The 19,747-nt window shown below is 34.5% G+C and overlaps 1 protein-coding gene across 9 annotated transcripts in view; it reads right to left on the reverse strand.

Annotated features, from left to right (window-relative positions):
* The window catches only part of LOC145978876 (uncharacterized), a 164,433-nt gene that overhangs the window by 96,708 nt on the left and 47,978 nt on the right, over window positions 1–19,747 (reverse strand). For 7 of the 9 annotated variants that reach the window (XM_083111783.1, XM_083111784.1, XM_083111786.1 and 4 more), the window contains 9 exons: window positions 19,190–19,213; window positions 14,118–14,138; window positions 11,501–11,524; window positions 9,647–9,670; window positions 9,301–9,324; window positions 8,672–8,689; window positions 8,139–8,156; window positions 5,358–5,387; window positions 1,444–1,470 (listed from right to left, as the gene is read on the reverse strand). In XM_083111783.1, coding sequence (XP_082967909.1) covers window positions 1,444–1,470; window positions 5,358–5,387; window positions 8,139–8,156; window positions 8,672–8,689; window positions 9,301–9,324; window positions 9,647–9,670; window positions 11,501–11,524; window positions 14,118–14,138; window positions 19,190–19,213 — 210 coding nt within the window. The remainder of the gene's footprint in view (window positions 1–1,443; window positions 1,471–5,357; window positions 5,388–8,138; window positions 8,157–8,671; window positions 8,690–9,300; window positions 9,325–9,646; window positions 9,671–11,500; window positions 11,525–14,117; window positions 14,139–19,189; window positions 19,214–19,747) is intronic. The other 2 variants (XM_083111779.1, XM_083111780.1) reach the window with 2 other exon arrangements.

Consider the following 19,747-nt stretch of genomic DNA (forward strand, 5'->3'; position numbering starts at 1 on the left):
CAATTCATTTAACACGAGAGTCCACGCACCGCCTTCAAAGTTAATAGCAAGACCTCAACTGCTACCTCAAGCGCGAGGAGCAGCATAACAAATTGTTCTAACTTACAATACAAACTCATAACATAAAATAACACAAGATAAACTGATAATTTATATAACACATCAATGTTAATTAGCGATAGTAAGCTAAAGTTCAGGTTAGCAACAATTAAAAATGCCAACGTGGAAGTTTTTACATCGCCAAGAACACGAAGCGTGATTCCCCCCACTCCTAACATAAACAGCCAATAGGAAAACGATATTTTATTGAAAACGAGGGAGAAATACTTTGCTATAATATTACAATGTTAAACTATATAGAAATAACGAAACTGATTGTATCAAATAAATCATATTTGCCCTTGCACATAAAAAGGTGATGAAATAGAGATTTAGTTTATAACGAAGACAAATTACTTCAATCTTGTACACTGTTGAACAAAAATCGATATTAAGACGAAATGTATTTAACTTGTGCTTAAATAACAAAATTTGGGTGAAAGATAGAAATAATCCTAGCCATTTTGGATTTGAAAAACAATGAAATCGTTGCATATATATTTGGGATAATTATTAGTCTATAAATTCTGAATAAATATTGCAAAAATACGCGAATAATATAAGATAAAACGTAAATATATACATGAATTATGAAAACAATTAAGTATAAATAGTTCAATCGAAGTTCTTAACTTGAAAGTATACGAATAAGATAAATGCCAATATACAACTGAAATCTGCCTAACATGGCGGTCGTTAGAAATGGATTAGTTGGTGAAGGTCATGTGTGCTGGGCGCATTTTTCCCACTTTCTAATGTAGTTACTCTTGGCAGGGCGCATTTTTCCCACTTTTATTGCGAGAGCGCATTTTTCCCGGGCGCATTTTTCCCTGATTCGTTCTCTCTATCCCCGTCCACAGATCAAACTTCTTCTCCAACTCTTTCTCCGTATCGGCTGTAAGACTATGGAATCAGCTGCCAGAAAGCACTAGAGCAGTAAGCTCCGTCGGTTCTTTTAGCAGACGTGTTCGCCACTCTCTTCAGAGTAGTCGTTAGATCTTCCCCTGTCAAGCAGACTAAAAAGCATGTGCAAGTGAACGAATTCTTAAAATACCTTGTAGTTACTTAAATACAATTTTAAATTTTGCATTCTTTCATTCCATATTTAGTTTTTTGTGTATTATATATTTTGTATTTTGTGTGTTATATTCAGGGCTTTAAGACTTGTGTGTATGAGTATAATGTGTGTGTGTGGACCTATGTGAAATGACTTAGTGTACTTTGTGTATAATATAATAATGTATAATTTTAAATGTATGGTTGAGTGGAAGAAAAGGCTTTGTACGGCCTTAACTCCGCCATTTAAAACAAGGCATTAATAAAAATAAATAAATATATACTTACACAGTGTGACTCCCGATGCCGATGCACCTAAAATTAAAGCGAATGTTTCAAATGTTAAAATAATATATACTATATATACTAGCAAATTCGTACACAACTTTGCATACATCTAAATAAATTAAATTCATGGGACATTATGTTAATCGTTCATATGTAGATCCTTATAAATATATGTAATTGTTAGTCAAATATGTAATCAAATAATATGTATTAGGAGCGTGTTACACAAGTTGCTACAAATTTTACACTAACAACAGTTACCTAATAATCACAATAAGCAAGGAAACTGTTTTCTAAGATCAATCGACAACAGTATGTAACGTTTGGTTTGATTTGTGTTATTTAGCGTCGCTTTTCTTGCACTTTTGGATAATCTCGACGATGATGATTAATTATGAAATTCATGAGGAGTACCTCATAAAGAACACCAACGCAGGCCGGGATTCGAACTTAAAATCACAGACGTCCTAGCCCGCGGTAATAACCACTCCGCTAGGAAGGTTGGTAGTAATGCCGGAATTGAAGGGTTAGCTGTACTGACTTAACTAGGAAATCATATTTTGGAGGCAATCAACGAAAACTATATACACCCTGAGTCTCTTTCTGGAATGTGACCATATTCACTTGTATTTGCCTACAATATAGGATGAATATAATCATAATGGAACTAGAGATGCAGGGTGAAGATAGCATTCGTTGATTACTTTCAAAATATGATTTCTTGGAGCTAACCATTCAATTTTTGCAAAGTTGGACATTTTGACACGGGTATTTCCAACGGACATTGGAACAGCAGAGCACCTAGCAACCAACAGACAAACTACGCAAACTGGAAGTCACGTTGAAAAACGAAAGAACTTAATTCCAAGGTGGGAGGTTGCATAGGCCACCGAAATGAAAGAAAACGCTAAAAATACATACACGCCCTGTCGGTTGTAGAAATAGTAACAAATTGCTCCATGGAATTTTAATTCATTTTCTGTTATATCCTATAGGGTAGGGTGGTACATTTTCGATATAGGTACTATTTTTATCACCCGTTCTAAAAAGTCGAATATTTTGCTTCCTGTTACTGACAACGTTGATCTGAGGAGTGAGAGTTGTTGCGTGGGGTGTCAGGTGTGTTGTGCAGAAATATCAAGAAATTATACAGAAAACCCGGAGAACCAGACGTAATTTTGTATGGCAAGGTGAGTACGTTGGAGATAGAATAGGTGCTTTGTACAGGGTGGCTCAATAAGTCACTTAACACCCCAGTACAACGCCACTGCGGCATGGAACGTGAAAATGGCGATGACCAATCGTTGCCTGGCCAAGGGGGAACCACACTGACGTCACCCGCATGGTCGGTAGCCATCTTGAATTCAACTTCAGAAATTTAAATGGGAAGGTTGTCGTGCGACATATCAAAATGGGCTAGCGCTTGTTTGACTAGACTCTTCTGCCACCTACTGTACAAAGAGAATACTGTTAGAAACAATATTGCCAACTTTCATAGCAATACCACAACATTTGAAATTTATAATAAACTTTTAAGGTTTTCATTTGATTCTCCCTCGTATATACGCGGAGCATCGAAACTTTATCATGTTCCATTTGCCACCCTCCAAAACAAAGTAACGATGGCACGTCAAGAAGCAGCGGTGTTCCTTCTCCTTCCAGGATTGATGTTGGCCATCCAACAGTTTTCTCCAAGCAGATGGAAGACGCAATTGTGGAGAGACTGATGTATTTGGAAGGGCGAGGATTGGGATTGACACCGAAGGAAGTGCGGGTAGCTGCGTAACGATGTATGTAGTCAAACAGAGTTATTAAACTAATAGAACATGCAGTTTGTTTTTATTTTGCTCCTGTAGGCCTACGCCTTACAAGAAGTTGCACTTGTAGTATATATTAAGGATACTGTTTCTTCACTTAATGTTAATCCAAATTGTACCGCACGGTGATCAGATTTCTATACCTACCTAGGTACAATTCTAATCAAATTTTATCCGACCGAAATTTCGTTCTTCTGTCTGCAGTAGCAGAACTAAAAATGTCATGTTATGCCAGCGTCTTCAGTAAAAGGTAAGCATTTCATTGGCACAAAAACTGTAATTTTGCTACCTATTTTTTCAAGTTATATTGAATGTAATTTTTTGTGATCGAAAATGTACTACCTTATCCTACATGTTCTCAGGAAATGGATTTGTAGTTATGCAAGTGTAGAGGTTGACTGGTGTTCTCCTGCAACATTGCAACTTGCATTGAATCATGTCAATGAACTTGAATTCCCCTTGTACTGCACTTACATTTGACTACGTTTCACAATTAAAAGGAAATAATTCAAGATTGAAGATTAAAATAAATTGAATAACTTGCTGTAATATATCTATTGAAAGTTATATCTTGCAATTATTCCATGAAAATTAAGAACTAAACATTTTTTACCGCGGGTACATAAGGAAATAGAATGAGATTTGTTCTTCCTTTGTTTCCACATAAGGAATGATGACAGGGAAATTTGTCCAAGAGTAAATATCTGTTCAGCACAACTGAATACTAGTGCAGTGCTACGTCTCCGGCTAGGATTATGAGAACTCTTTTGCACCCAGGGCTTGCTGGGTTTAAGTAACAGTCTTAATATCGCATAATTAACGATTTATTAACAGTAATAGCTTTAAATAGCAACTAGTTAACAACACACGTCACACAACAAGTTAAAAAGACACTTCTACTGAGATACTTACTTTACACAAGCCTTACAGAGGCAAAATCTTTCAATTAAATTTCAGCGCTGCTATTTGCAAGAGATTAGAAACAAGAAATAGTCCCAATATTACTCACATAAAGCCCTCAAATAACACAAACTTAGACTTACATTAATGTCATCTTTCATATTTTTTCATAACCAAAACCAAACAGAAAGAAAAAAATCTTTATCTTTTTTCATAGTTACCAACTCGCTTATTTTTGCGGAGTTACCAACCCCGCACAGAAAATTATCATACCTAAAAGTGTGATAACACTAGATATCTTCTATGACCATATAGGCCCTCCTATACGTGTGATAACACCGATTCAAACGAACATGTACATAAATTAAACAGAGAACTAATACGTCTTTTGCTACGACATAACTTGTGTTGTTGCAGCAGTGTAGTGTAAGTCTACTTTTACTACAGTGTTCGCAGTGCAGAAAAAAATGTTGCATATATCAGCATATTGAATTATCATTTTAAGTCCTTTTTCATTCTTGTATTATTAATATCGTATATGTATTGTTGTTTTCATTAAAAATAATGCAACTTCTGTAAAAGTCATTAATATAAGTAATCAAACGTAACGATTGTATTTACTCAGATGACTAATTATCACATATGTCACAATATAGGCCTATATTAAAATAGTGAATTTGGTAATAATATTAATTTATGTTATATATGTCTTGATTCCTTGCGAGTTCTCTAGAAAAGGAATAGTATTTGAAATGGGTTAAATGAATGGGCTGCTTGTAACCTATTAATATATTTTCCCATAACTAATTTAAGTACAGCTTTACATAATTAAAGGAAAGGAAAACACTCAATATTTGAGAACTCTAGATTTTTTGACAATTTAATCTCCTTAACGAAGCTATTTATTTTCCTGCTTCGCTACTTTTTTACTAATGTTGTGTTAATTTAATGCCTTCATTTAGTTATTGTGCCATTCGAATGCGTACCCGTGTAGCGACCAGAACCACACGGATTGTCGGATAAATCGTATGTGATTAATCTATCAATTCCTTAAGAGTTATTAAATACGAAATAAAGGAATAATTTTCAGTATATGTATTCTTATAGTATATGTATTCATTACAGTAGAAATTAATAAAAATTAATTAAACTTAGATTTCCGCCAAAAAAATACAACTGAATTCTGAATATTCTTACATGGTATCTCCGTTTCTTTTTTCGACGTGACTGAAAAAAAATAGCACACATAAATGAAATATGTATTAAACTCATTGAACTATAGGTTTCTCCTTATTTACGATAACTACATGTTCATGAAGAGGCATCCTGGACTAGCCTATAGAAAACCTGAGTCCATTAGTCTAATGCGGGAAGTAGGCTTTAATATACACCGTGTCCATAAATATACTGTCATACTTTAAAGTGGTATTACGTCGCTTTGGATAATCGTATTTAAATAAAATTGGTGACATTTGAAAGAAAAACTCAAATATTTTTGTGCATGTCAACAATGGACACCAATATCAGCAATGGACAACAATGAACGAGATCAAACATAGAAACTGAAATAAATTCACTCCTGAAAACAATGGACGATGCGGGTTCATTGTTGGATATTTAGCAGGCAGGCAGGTTACATGCGAATGTTTTCATTTAAAATTGTGTTGTTATTACAGAAGATTTAAGAACGTAGTTGGTGTGTTTTAGAATATCATTACACGCAGAGTTTGGTGAAGGTGTTGGTAATGATGATAATATCTTCTACAATTGGCCGCCGAGGTCACCTGACTTGTCGGTCTGTGACTTTTTTTATGTAGTTACATAAAAGATTGTGTCTATGTACCCCCATTGCCTCAAAACCTGCAAGAACTGCAAATTCGCATCACTTCTGCAATCCAGTCCATGCCTGTGGATATGTTGGAGCGTGTGTGCCATGAATGGGAATATCGCCTTGATGTCTGCAAGGCCACTCGTTGGGGCCACATTCAATGTCTATGAGTTGTAAAAAATATTTGAGTTTTTCTTTTAAATGTCACCAATTTCATTTAAATACGATTATCCAAAGCGACGTAATACCACTTTAAAGTATGACAGTATATTTATGGACACACTGTATAATAATTAAAACTTAGAACACTATATTACCAACTATTTAAACTATTAAGTGATTAAAATATACAACTTTGTGCTGAAAACTATGTTTTGTTTCACTTAATTCCTTTTTTTTAAATTGTGGACCATACCACCGATAACTTTATCATAAATGCAAACATAAACTAATATTTTATGTCATAAATAAAAATATGTTTTTTCAGTATGTGTGTAAAACAAATACTTCAAAAGATTGTATTGCACAATTTTACATGATTCTTCTAGTTTTTATAGATTTTATATGATATTTTTCTAGTATCGTTGATCATGGTTACATATAAATTTAATATGTTATAGAGAAAATTATATTCTTTCGAAAATATTACATAATCTGTTTATGTATCAATGGGTAGACGGTACTCCTGGAGCGGATAATTTATGATTATTTTACCCTGTTCTAGACTCGTGATTTCCTAACAGGCTACTTGGAAAAGTAGGGAGGATCCCATGGCCACCACGAAGTCCTGACATAGCACCCGCTTATTGATTGATTGAATTAAGTTATTTTACGTTGTTTTTCTGCCGCTCTTGGGGATGAATGGTGATATGGTGAGATGGATGAAGGAGTAACCATAAACACAACTGGACGACACAACACATTCGCGGCACAACCCTGCTAGACTGCAAAACGTTGTCCAAGGTGCACCATGTTAAAGAAAGATTGACATTTGGTTTCCTCTCCAAAGAGGCACGCCTTACACCCCTTACTTTTAACTTGTGAACATTGTAAGAACTTGTCGTAGAGATGAAATTTAATAAATGCCAAACAACTTCAGTGCATTGAAATTTAATAAATGCCAAAGAACTTCAGTGCATGTTCTTTAAAGTATACAAAGGTAAGTTGACTTCGTTGTATTTCAAACGTCAAATTTTCCAGAGATATTTTGTAGACACCAGGTACATACTTACGTGCTTTTCCAAATGTCGAATTGCTAACAAAGTTTTAATTAAATATAAAAATACATCTTTTAAATGACGGCCAAGGTAAATTTCTTTAAATCTCCATTAAGAATATACGTATTTGCTCCCGTTCCGCATAATTAATACCAGGAAGTTATTTTTTTCAACAAAAGCTTCTCTGTAATTTGTAATAGTCTGCTCATAGTTCAAATTGTCGCTTAGAGTGACTTACATTTTCATATCAGAAGGAAGAAAGTAATCACTTGTTTCGATTTCTTCCTGCGCTTCCTAAATTATTCAATTAAAAGTAACAAGTAAGATAATTTTAGATCACTAATCAGCATAGCTGAAAAATATACCTGACCATCTGTGTCAACTATCATTATCTAATATAGCCACAAAACAAAAATTGGTGGGTTTCATAGACGAACAAAATAGTAAGCAAGATACACCAATAAGTTCTCATGATTTCATCGTCTGTCTGGTTGATGTCACGTTACAAAATTTAGTGATTTTTTTTCGAACAAATGTTAATTTATCACTACATAATGTATACCGACTGGTTACCATATTACATTCACATGCATACTGTATTGTTATAACATTTATTACATGAATCATGTTTACAAAGCCATCTACACTTAGACTTGTTATGAAATATTCTATCATAAATGTTATATACATATACATGCGATTCCTTCTCCTGGCATGACTAAAAATAATTAATATTGCATTACATTGTCATTTAATTGCTTTCTAACATTTTAATAGAATCCTTTTAAATTTTTCTCAATACAAAATTATCGTGTATATTGTTTTGACCTACTGAGATAAAATTTGTATACAAATATGATTCAAAAATATACAAAATATTTTTGGACTACATTTATACAAATAGTATATACTATTTTGTAAATGTATACTTACATGCATTTCTCGATGTCTCTAAAATAAAATATTTGTTAACTGTTTTCAATATAAATGTATCTATATTTATGATAGCTATATATAGTATATATATAGTATATATAGCTATATATATATATATACACATATAGCCTATAACTCTATATATGTACTAAATTTCAAGAAGGGAAATAAAACTTGTGAAAATAGTTATTTTCTCCCATCTATATTTAATTATATTTTTTCGATTTATTCCAAAATGTTATCATTGAATTGTATCTTTGTAACGTAAATGTCATAGAAACTTCGGTAACTATATATACCTAACTACACAACCAATATTCAAATAGATAAACGAATCATTTGTAAATGTATACTCACATGCATTTCCTTTTCTCGATGTCTTTAAATTTTTCTCAATACAAAATTATCATGTATATTGTTTTGACCTACTGAGATAAGATTTGCATACAAATATGATTCAAAAATATACAAAATATTTTTGGACTAGATTTATACAAATAGTATATACTATTTTGTAAATGTATACTTACATGCATTTCTCGATGTCTCTAAAATAACATATTTGTTAACTGTTTTTAATATAAATGTATCCATATTTATGATATATATATATATATATACTAAATTTTAGCATGGGGAATAAAAATTGTGAAAATAGTTATATTCTTCCATCAATATTTAATTATAATTTTTTTATTTATTCCAAAATGTTGTCATTAAATTGTCTCCTTGTAATGTAAGTTTCAACGAAATTTCGGTAACTGCATATATCTACCTACACAACCAATTATCAAATAGAAAAAATTGTAAATGAATATTTGCATGCATTTTCTATTCTCGATGTCTCTAAAATAACATAATTGTTAACTATTGTTTTCAATGTAAATGTATTCATATTTACGATAGCTTTTTACGTATATATATATATATATATATATATATATATATATATATATATATATATATATATATATATATATATATATATATGGAAATAAAAATTGTGAATTTAGTTATTTTCTCCCATCTATATTTATTTATAATTTTTCGATTCATTCCAAAATGTTGTCATTGTAACATAAATTTCAACAAAATTTCGTAACTGTGCACAACCAATATTAAAATAAAAAAAACGAAACGTTTGTAAATTTATACTTACATGCATTTCCTTTTCTCGATGTGTCTAAAATAACATATTTGTTAAATGTTTTCAATATAAATGTATTCATATTTACGATAGCTATATATATATATATATATATATATATTTATTTATATATATATATATATATATATATATATATATATATATATAAATATATATATATATATATAGGGAAATAAAAATTGTGAATTTAGTTATTTTCTCCCATCTATATTTATTTATAATTTTTCGATTCATTCCAAAATGTTGTCATTGTAACATAAATTTCAACAAAATTTCGTAACTGTGCACAACCAATATTAAAATAAAAAAAACGAAACGTTTGTAAATTTATACTTACATGCATTTCCTTTTCTCGATGTGTCTAAAATAACATATTTGTTAAATGTTTTCAATATAAATGTATTCATATTTACGATAGCTATATATATATATATATATATATATATAACTACCAGGAGCGCGTGGCAGGATTCCTCGTTAAGAGAGACGACTTGAAAACATCAACTTGGGAGTCTTGTCTGAGCAATCCAAGACATTATTGATACTTGCGATGTTGTAAGAAGCATTGACAGTATTTATAAACTGACCAAGGCAAATAATGGATAGACTGAAATTCAAGATTACTCATTCTAAAATATCTCCATAATTGATTGATTGATTTGGTTTATTTTAATTCGCTTTCTGCCACCTTTGGCTAATCACGAAGATGAGGATGATATGATGAAATAACAAATGACATCAATGTCTAGACCAGTATTTAAACCCCAGACACCTGGCGCTGTAGCGAGCTGTGCTAACCACACCACCACGGAGTGTTTCGTGTATCATGCAATATCAACAATTGCAAGGGACACGTGAGATATAGGAAATCCACAAACGAACAAATGTAAACATGATGTGCCTCGTTTCGAACACGCAGACTGTAATGTTATTACACTTTATTTGAAAATCTGTGCTACTGTGCTACTGTTATTGCTAATCGTGTTCGTCTCATAAGGAAATAATTGCAAAGTTCTTTTAATTTAATGATTGATATGCTTTATTTAACTTCGCTTTATGTGCTACTTTTGGCTAATTTGCGAGGATAGGGATGAGTGATGATATGATGAAATTGATGAATGCACTCACAAACATCCATACCCAAGCCGGGATTCGAACTCAAGACCCCTGGCGCGTAGCGCGATGTTCTAACCACTCCGCCACGGACGGAGACTTTCAATTGAATGAAAAACGTCGTTTAGACATGAATAAATTCACACATTAAAACCAGCGTTTATTAAAGACCAAAGCCAAGAAATGCATACTTATATCAAGCGCTGAACTGTAAAGGGCCTCGTATTGCACATTTGCGTATTATTTACATTTGTTCGTTCGTGGATTTCCCCTGCCTCACGTTTCCTTTGCATTTGTTGATATTGCATAATACACGAAACACTCCGTGGTGATGTGGTTAGCACAGCTCGCTACGGCGCCAGATGTCTGGGGTTTAAATCCTGGTCTAGACATTGGTGTCATTTGTTATTTCTACTAATCATCCTCATCTTTGCGATTAGCCAAAGGTGACAGAAAGGGAATTAAAATAAACCAAATCAATCAATCAATTATGGAGATATTTTAGAATGAGTAATCTTGAATTTCAGTCTGCCCATTATTTGTCTTGGTCAATTTATAAATACTGTCAATGCTTCTTACAACATCGCAAGTATCATTAATGTTTTGGATTTTGCTCAGGCAAAACTCCCAAGTTGATGTTTTCAAGTCGTCTCTCTTAACGAGGAACGCTAGTGGCTACCCTGCCACGCGCCCTTGGTAGTTAAGTCACAACAAGCGTTTGCTGTGTTGGGTTGCATACGTAGAGGATAGATTTTCAGCGCTAATAGCGCAGAAACTAAGCGCTTTAGAGGTAAACTTCATACTTGTTTTTATGATATCTACCAGCACCCAAGCGTTGTTGAAAGAGTTTTGCGACACCCTGTATACACTACATTTTTGGCATGGGAAATAAAAATTGTCAAAATAGTTATTTTCTTCCATCTAAATTTAATTATAATTTTTCTATTTATTCAAAAATGTTGTCATTGAATTGTCTGTTTGTAACGTAAATATCATAGAAACTTCGGTAACTATATATACCTACCTACACAACCAATATTCAAATAGAAAAACGAATCATATGTAAACGTATACTTACATGCATTTCCCCTTCTCGAAGGCCCTAAATAACATATTTGTTTACTGTTGTTTTCAATATAAATGTATCCATATTTATGATAGCTATATATATATATATTATACGTAATTATAATTTCGGTAACAACATATACCTAACTATACAATCAATAATCAAAATAGAAAAACGAATCATTTTTATCCAGTCATATAGCATTTGAGAAGAGAAATTTTGAACCTGTCAGGGTTCCTTGTAATTCTTTTCATCAAGCAACCCTTACACCCCCCCCCCCCAAAAAAAAGTGTTTCCAAAGATGCTCCATTCAAACTTGCATGTTCAATGTACGTATCCTACGCAAAGGAAAATAACCCGACATTTGAACTGTCACCTTGATGCTATGCTGAGAAATGGGCGTATATAACATTCATACCCCCCTTCGCTTTGAAACGTAAAACACTCTTCAACCCGTTGCCGTAACCATATGTTTCTGATTTCGTTATAGTAAAAGTTGCAAGTCATGAGAGAGAAATACTACTTTCTCTGCATTCACAGTGGCGTAGCCAGGGGTGGACTAAGTGCAAAACGCGGCGCCTCGCCCCTAAAGGGGCCTGGCGTCCCATGGGGCTACAAAAATGTAATAAATTGAAGTGAGAAATAAATATGGACAAGGCTAATTTTTGTGGCCAAAAATATAAAAACATTCTGTTTTTTTCTGTTTTTAAATTCTAATTAAACGTTATATTTTGAATGATTACGTCAAATCAGGGACATAACTTGCAAATAGGCGGATCCGAAAGCCTAAAGGGGCCCGAAGAAAGTAAAATTTATCATCTTATTTCTCATGTGAAACATTTATGCAAAAATTCACGATAACTTGCTTGGACATTTTTACCCATTTAATCTTTTCCAGAATGAAAAGAACGTTTTCTTGTATTGTCTCCATTCTCTTGATCTTGGACTCCCGAATTTAATAAGTTAACATTACAGCACCTCCAACTACCACGAAGAAAGTATGAGGCATTTAAATACTTGCGTTGTTTCCTTCCTTCCTACAGCAGGTCTGTACCCAGGATTGGGGGGTGGGGGGGAAACGAGTTAGTGGATAAAAGGGAAGATCCGAAATGCTGTTGGATTGATTGAATTAGTTACGTCAATTTTCGGACACTTTTGGATATTCGCGACTATGAATATGAGTGATGATATGATGAAATTGATAAAGGAACACTCACAAAGAACAACCTTGTCCAGCCAGGGATTCGAAACCGGAAACAATGGCGTCGTAGCACGCTGTGCTAACCACTCTGTCACGGTGCTCAGCAAAATGCTGTTGGAGGATTAGATGTGGCCACCAATGTTATGGTAGTATTGCAGCCAGTGCTAAATGTACACCCAACGGCAAAAGTAATATGTCCATTACTATTTTCAATCAGTCTGTTTTCCACAGTGTGATGATAATGGGTTGAAATGAAAATTCCACTAAGCAGGTGTCAACATGAGCTTCGCATCAACAGGATTCTATTCCTTAGAACAACACAAGATGTAGAGTAAAAACAGAATGTAAACAGTGATGAACCATTTGCCTACTCTTACCTTTGCTATTGACTGTACAATTGAAGAGTTGTAATGTTATGGCCCAAAGTAACGAAAAAAAAATCAACTCACCAATTGACCCCCCTCCCTCTTCTCCGATCTGGTAATCAACAACACAGTCGCTTATATAAAAAGGTTGTCACATGGCGTTCAGCTTCATGCTTATGGTTTACATTCAATTCTCAGAAGTATTAGAACTGTACTGTGCTTTGCAAATTAACATCGTTCTTTTTTCACTTTTAAAAAATCGTACACCAGCACCATTGAACAGCAATTATAATGCTATATTTACAAAGGATTTATAAATTAAATTATACGTATTAGCAATGATTATTAAAATAAAGAACATGTCTAAATGTGAGTTAACCAAAGAAAAACATTTTCGCAACACGACTGTAGTTTGAAAAAGGTCGGGACAAGGATTAAAGGGAATTGACTGTTCCGACTAAATGGGGATGTCTTGTAGATTTGCATCAATGGTCGTTAAACAAAAATTACTCTATGTTACAGACTGGAGACTTCTGGAGCCTGCTTCTCTCCCCAAACAACCCATTCATATATGCAAGGACGAAATCTAAATTCTTCCACAATCTGAAAAAATCGACAATGTTATTTTAGTAGGATGTTATATCTTCACATTATCATATTTCATAGTTCGAGAGGGTCACGTCCCCCATGGCCCCTCCCCTTGGTAAGGGCCTGTCGTACAGCTTCAGACTTCATCACCCGGAAAACGGAGGAAGACTTTTGTTTTAGGATGAGTGAAATTAGTAAATATTATTGTGGTCAGTAATTTATTTATATTATTTAAATTTGATAAATTGCTGACGTAGACCTGAAGATTTTATATCGATTCATATTGAGATTTCAAATTTAAGGAACGGATGGGAGCGTCGCATTAAAATCTCGCCTAGGGCTTCGCGATATGTTCCTGAGGTTTGTTACATATTTATCTTGACCTATAATATTTCGAGCTGCCAAAATGCGTAATGATTTGTACTATTATTAATATTTACAAATGTCCTGTATTAAAACAGTTTATACTTACTTGTCCTTCTTGCTGAGATGCCTATAAAATAACACAAGTGCAATAAATTGGAAGTGATATCAATTAAATGCTTCTCTATATTCCCAGTGCCTTTACGTCAATTAAAAAAAAATATGATATCTATTTGCTATCTAGCATAATTTGTGAATTGAAATATCTGTGAAATTGTAGCACTAAAATATAGCATATATTATTAGTGTTCTTCATCCTCTTTATTAAGTTCGAAATACAGGGTCATCGCTAGGTTGGTCAGTTTGGGGGAGGCACTACACACACACACACACATATACGTACACAGTGCTTTCTTATCTGGCGGTATGCAACGGTACGCCATATACCTTGGTATAGGTGAGGGTAAGACATTTTTTTTTCCTTTTTTTTGTTTTGTTTGTTAGAAATTATGGCAAAATTTGACCCAGTTTTACAAGAATATTTGAGACGAATATAGACTAGGAAAATCCACGACCATTGTTAGGAATCTAAATACAGAAGTAACTCCTAACTTAATAACCGTCTAGAGTAACACAAGAAATTCTTGAAAGTCTTAAGATATTCATGTATTTTTTCTATTGTATCAGATTTCAGCCTCAGAGGAAAAAATTCATTAGTTTTTATATTTGTAAATTTGTCTGAAGAAAAATTGAAAAATAGAGGATATTCTTGTACGTTGCATCCGCTGACAAATATCGTTCTGATGGTCTCTTGGTGGCCTTCGATAGACTAGGCTTAGATATAAAAGAGGGGTATGATAATAGCACGGAAATGAAAAGTGTTCATAATGAAGTTCAAGCTAGTCATCTAATGTCGAATATAACATTCATGGTACCGGAATCGAACCTGTCACCCCTTTTTCCAAGATGGCCGTGTTAGCCACTACGTTTCGGAGAGTCCCGAGTCTTTTGCAGCATTTGATTATGCATTTGAAGAATGATGACGTTGGATAATAAATTCTATACTTTCGTATAAATAGTGTTTGCGTGTGCAGGACTGACGATTTGATGGTACTGAATATAGCAGAGCTCGTACGAAATGATTGCGCTCTCGTCTTTCGTGCTAGAGGTTCCAGGTTCGATCCCTGGTGGGAGCTCAAAAATTTCTGTTCTGCCCCAGCATCGTGAGGCCAATTGGGGATCTACTTGAAATCAATATGGTAGCGAACTCTGGTCTCCAAACTAGAAAGGACTCAACATGCTGTACACGCGTAAGCCAATGGAAAACCACCTCAATGGGCTGTTGAGCCATGGAAATTGATTTTATTTACTAATTTTAGAGGACTTATATATAAGTTGTATCCGATGTTGGTTGTTTCAGTAAACTTTTACAGTTCTTTTCCAAAGGATTTCGTCAAATGAGCAAAACGCGCTACAAAATCAGAGGTCCAAGGCTTGGACCTTAGGCATGGTTACATTATCGCTATTTATTCAGGTCATCATTCATCCTCATCGTCGCAATGCCACAGAAGAAAGAAAAGCGACATAAAATAACAAAATTAGAAAATAAAATTAGAAAATGCATCTTGAAGTTGCAGGAGTTGATTTCAACACGCAAATTTAGATTTCCGCTCCCACGAATAGACAAATGACAAATAGAAAATGCTTGATAGGTAATTTTCTTCTCCACACCTCATGATTACATAATGTAACTATTATTCGCTATGTAAATTGTAAAAAGTAAAGTGCTACCCTATGCTTTGCACCACGCCATGAAGGCGTATAGGGGATGGGGAGTTAGGGAGCCACACTTTCTTGATCACGTTCGAAGTTGGGGGTTGATGTGATCAGCACCACGCCCCTGGCTGCCTTTACCCCCAAGAGTTTCCTTCAGGTGCGCATTTTATACGATGCTGGGTGAGCGCCGGAGCCGCTCATACAGGTGGAGAAAATCCCGGTTCTTCCCCGCCGGGGATCGAACCAGGGTCATGATAGTCAGACGCCCTAACGACTTCCTTTCTTTTTAATATAATGGAAGACTCCTAAGCGACAGCCTTCCCCATACGTCATACTCATATCAATCAGCTAATCTCAAATCTAATTTTCATTCAGGATTTGCCGGCCTCCGTGGCGGAGTGGTAAGCACGCCAGAGGTTCCGGGTGTAACGATTGATAAATTTTGGTAAATGTCTTTGCTATTCAAATTACTTTTCGATAGCCCTCGTGTATGTACTTTTAAGGATTTTTATTTTTTAAGAAGGTATAAATATTTCTTAGTTAAATTGTAACACAGTTTGCCGGGCGATAAAGAACGCAGAGCAAGTTGAAGCTTGCATTCTTTTCTTTCTTATCAACAATGGGTTCTTTTTCGGTAGGCGTTGCGCGGTTTTGTAAGTAAATTTTGCTGCATTGTGTTTCTCGATATGCCTTTTTCGAAGGGGTAATTGTTAAAGCTAAAAATAACTTTCCATATGTCCAAATCTTTTGTTTCGGGGAATAGAATTGCGATATCCCGCGAGTATAAATACCTGCCGTTTCGCTGGCAGTGAGATCAGTATATTCCGGAATCTTTAGGTGATTAAATCGCTTGTCGAGGTCCAGGGCTGGGAGAATACGGGCGTTGTGTGGGGAGTGGCTGGTCAACTCTCCCTTCCACAATGTCCGAGGTTTTCCGTAAGCCACCTTTCAGGATTAGTGCTGGTCAGCATGATCCTTAAAGGGGATTTAGCGGGCATATAAATAATTTGATTCATATATAAATATTTAATCTTAATAATTTAAAATTTTGATTCATAAATTCTGTTGAAGTTGTCACTGGTCAGTGTGGCTCCTATGTAAATTCAAGTTAAATAAATTAGGCTCAACAAAGATATACGTCCTTCTCGTCAAGTTAATTTTTATTCTAAATCATTCTGAATTCTCCTCGTCAGGAGGTGAAAGTAAATAATGTTTCGGAACTTTCCTGGTAAGGAAGTTCATTAAATAAATTTGATATCTTTGGTAACATTAATCCGAGAGCACGCTTCTGCTCAGAAGGTGTACTTTAATATCTTTGAGAATATAGGATACATATCCGTTCGGAGTCTGAATACTTGCGACATTGGGATAAAGTTAATGGTTTCATTTATTGGTTGGTAGTTGTAGAAATTATTTAAATAGCTCAATTAAATTATAGGCCAAATATATTTCTTTTAAATTTAATTTTTTTAATTCCTTAAGTGATGGTGTATTGTTCTGCTTTTATGATATGAGTAGCCGGCGGCGTTTATAAAGGGTAGACATTTGTTCCCCTGTTATGTTAAGAGAATTCCACGTGGACATTTGTAATGTATGTGGTCGAAGTTGCTTCTATAAAGGGTAGAGAATGGTTCCCCTGTTATTGTATTATGAATGTTTTGAGGTAGACCCTGATGTTGGTAGTACACCTCTTGAATTCCAAAGAACATAATGTAAGAGTGAAAACATTATCGAAGCAGGGATATAGAGTTTATGACTAATAACACATTAATATATTTTGTTCTGGCAAAATTTTGGATACTAGTTGTAACTTCTACCTTTTTTTAAAAAATTATTACCCAGTTGTTGAAACCAAGTTACTGTTGTATTAAATCTTGAATGGATTAGGATATGTAGCAGAAAAGAAAGTGCTCTTGCCTTTATGGTTATTTAGTATCAAGCTTCTTCCAGATAACTGAAGTTGTTAAGTAATTTTGTTTGCATTTTAACATGACCAGAAGTTTGTATAATTTTTCTTTTTACTCCAACTATGCTGGAGACCTGTAAAATCTTCAATTAATGTAAAAAATAAGAATCTTCTTTGTGTTATTTTCGGTGATGGTTACTTTTGGAACTGAGATGTAAATAAATTCAGTAATTGATAATGTGTGGTTTCTATGAAAATTAAAATAGGATTATATATATATATTAATTTGGTTTACTGGCAAGCTTCTGGTTTGACGGGGTGTCCCGCCTTCACTGGTCAGTGGAGTGACCACAAGTGACCCACAAGTGTGTCAGTGTCAAGGTGCTGCTTCCCTTGTGACTGGCAATGCGCGTTCTCACTGGTCAGTGGAACGCAGGTACGGTCATGATGGTAAAGTCAAGCATCAAAGTGGTTATCGTGCATGAGAATAGAGTTTAGATTTCACAGATATGTAAGTTGAAGTTTAGAAGCAGACCCTTACCCGAACTCTGGGATGCGGGTAATGCGAACTCATGTCCCGAAGGTACTGAGAATTAGTCGAGGCATTTAAACTAAAGAGAAATTGTAGGCAGCGTCGCCCGGTCTTGGTCGTGTGCCTTGGCCACGGGTTGAAGACCTACTTTGTTGCAAGTGGAGCCCAACGTGGGGCAGTATCGTTACAAGTGAAGGCCTACTTTGTTGCACGGGTTCGAATACCGGCCTGGGCATGGATGTTTGTGAATGTCCATTCATCAATTTCATCAGATCATCACTCATCTCCATCTTCGCAAATTAGTCAAAAGTGGCACAAAAAGCGAAGTAAAATATAGGAAATCAATCAATCATGCAGGATAGCCGCACACAAACATGCACGTCCGAGATGGGATTCGAACCCGCGACCCCTGTCATCGCAGCTGTGCTAACCACTCCGCCACGGAGGTCGACAGCGACTGAGCTACCGTGGCTTTTGCTATATAAATTGGCATTAATTATATATGTATGTCTGTGCAACTTTACATCTAAGCAGCTGCCGCATTTGCTGAAAATGAAGAAAAATCACAGAAAGTCAGAACGATAGGCGAAATTTTGAAACCTAACATTGCTAAGACATGGAGACTATTGAAACACTCTTGCTATATACATCGTTTTCTTCCTTTAGTGAAGGGTGATTTATTCTTCATTACAGCACTTGTGATAGCGGCAACCCCTTCCCCCTCGAAAGTCTATCTTGCACCGTCTATCACACGCAGCCTAGTGGCTGATCGAGAAAAGTTTCGAGGGAGGGGCACAAGATAATCAAAAGCTCTCAACGGATACATCTTCAACTGTATGCATTATTTAATATTACATTTATTTAATCACTGCAGATAGGAATGGTTCAGAGACAAGTTTCAGATTCGTGTAGAATTAATTATAGAATACTTTAGTTTCAGATTTCATCTAATTTTTAATATTCTTACGTGTTGTCCCTTTTCCTTATGCGCCTAAAAAGTAAGGTACATATTAAAAATTATAAACGATATATATTAACTACTCCTGACATAAAAATCTTAGTCTACATTAAGTTCGTTACTCAATAAGAAATGAAAAAGAAGAATTGTCTTAAATTCAACACACGTAACATATTCCTCCTCTTTTGTAAGCAGATATTCATCGTTTTTGGAGTTTCAGATTTCTTAAACTTATCATGTGATCAAACATCTCTTTCATCTTCGTTCTATAATTTTCTTCTCCTATTGCAAAAGCAGAAAGAATGAACATCCATAATTTGTCATGCATCCTCTTATCTTCAGTATAGTTAGTACTTGTTTTGTACATCTGAGATGTCATATGATCATCTTTATGAATGTGTTGACCTTCTGGTTTAACATTTACTAGAACTAATAGGACGGATCGAATCATTTCTTCTCCTTAAGTGAAAGGCAAGATCATTTGCATAGCTTAAAATCAATTTGAAACATATTTATATTAATATATTCAATTAAATATAATTAAATATACAATCATCAGGATGAAGA

This window comes from Lepisma saccharinum, chromosome 25, assembly GCF_977018435.1.
Source record: "Lepisma saccharinum chromosome 25, izLepSacc3.1, whole genome shotgun sequence".
Classification (NCBI taxonomy): Eukaryota; Metazoa; Arthropoda; class Insecta; order Zygentoma; family Lepismatidae; genus Lepisma; species Lepisma saccharinum.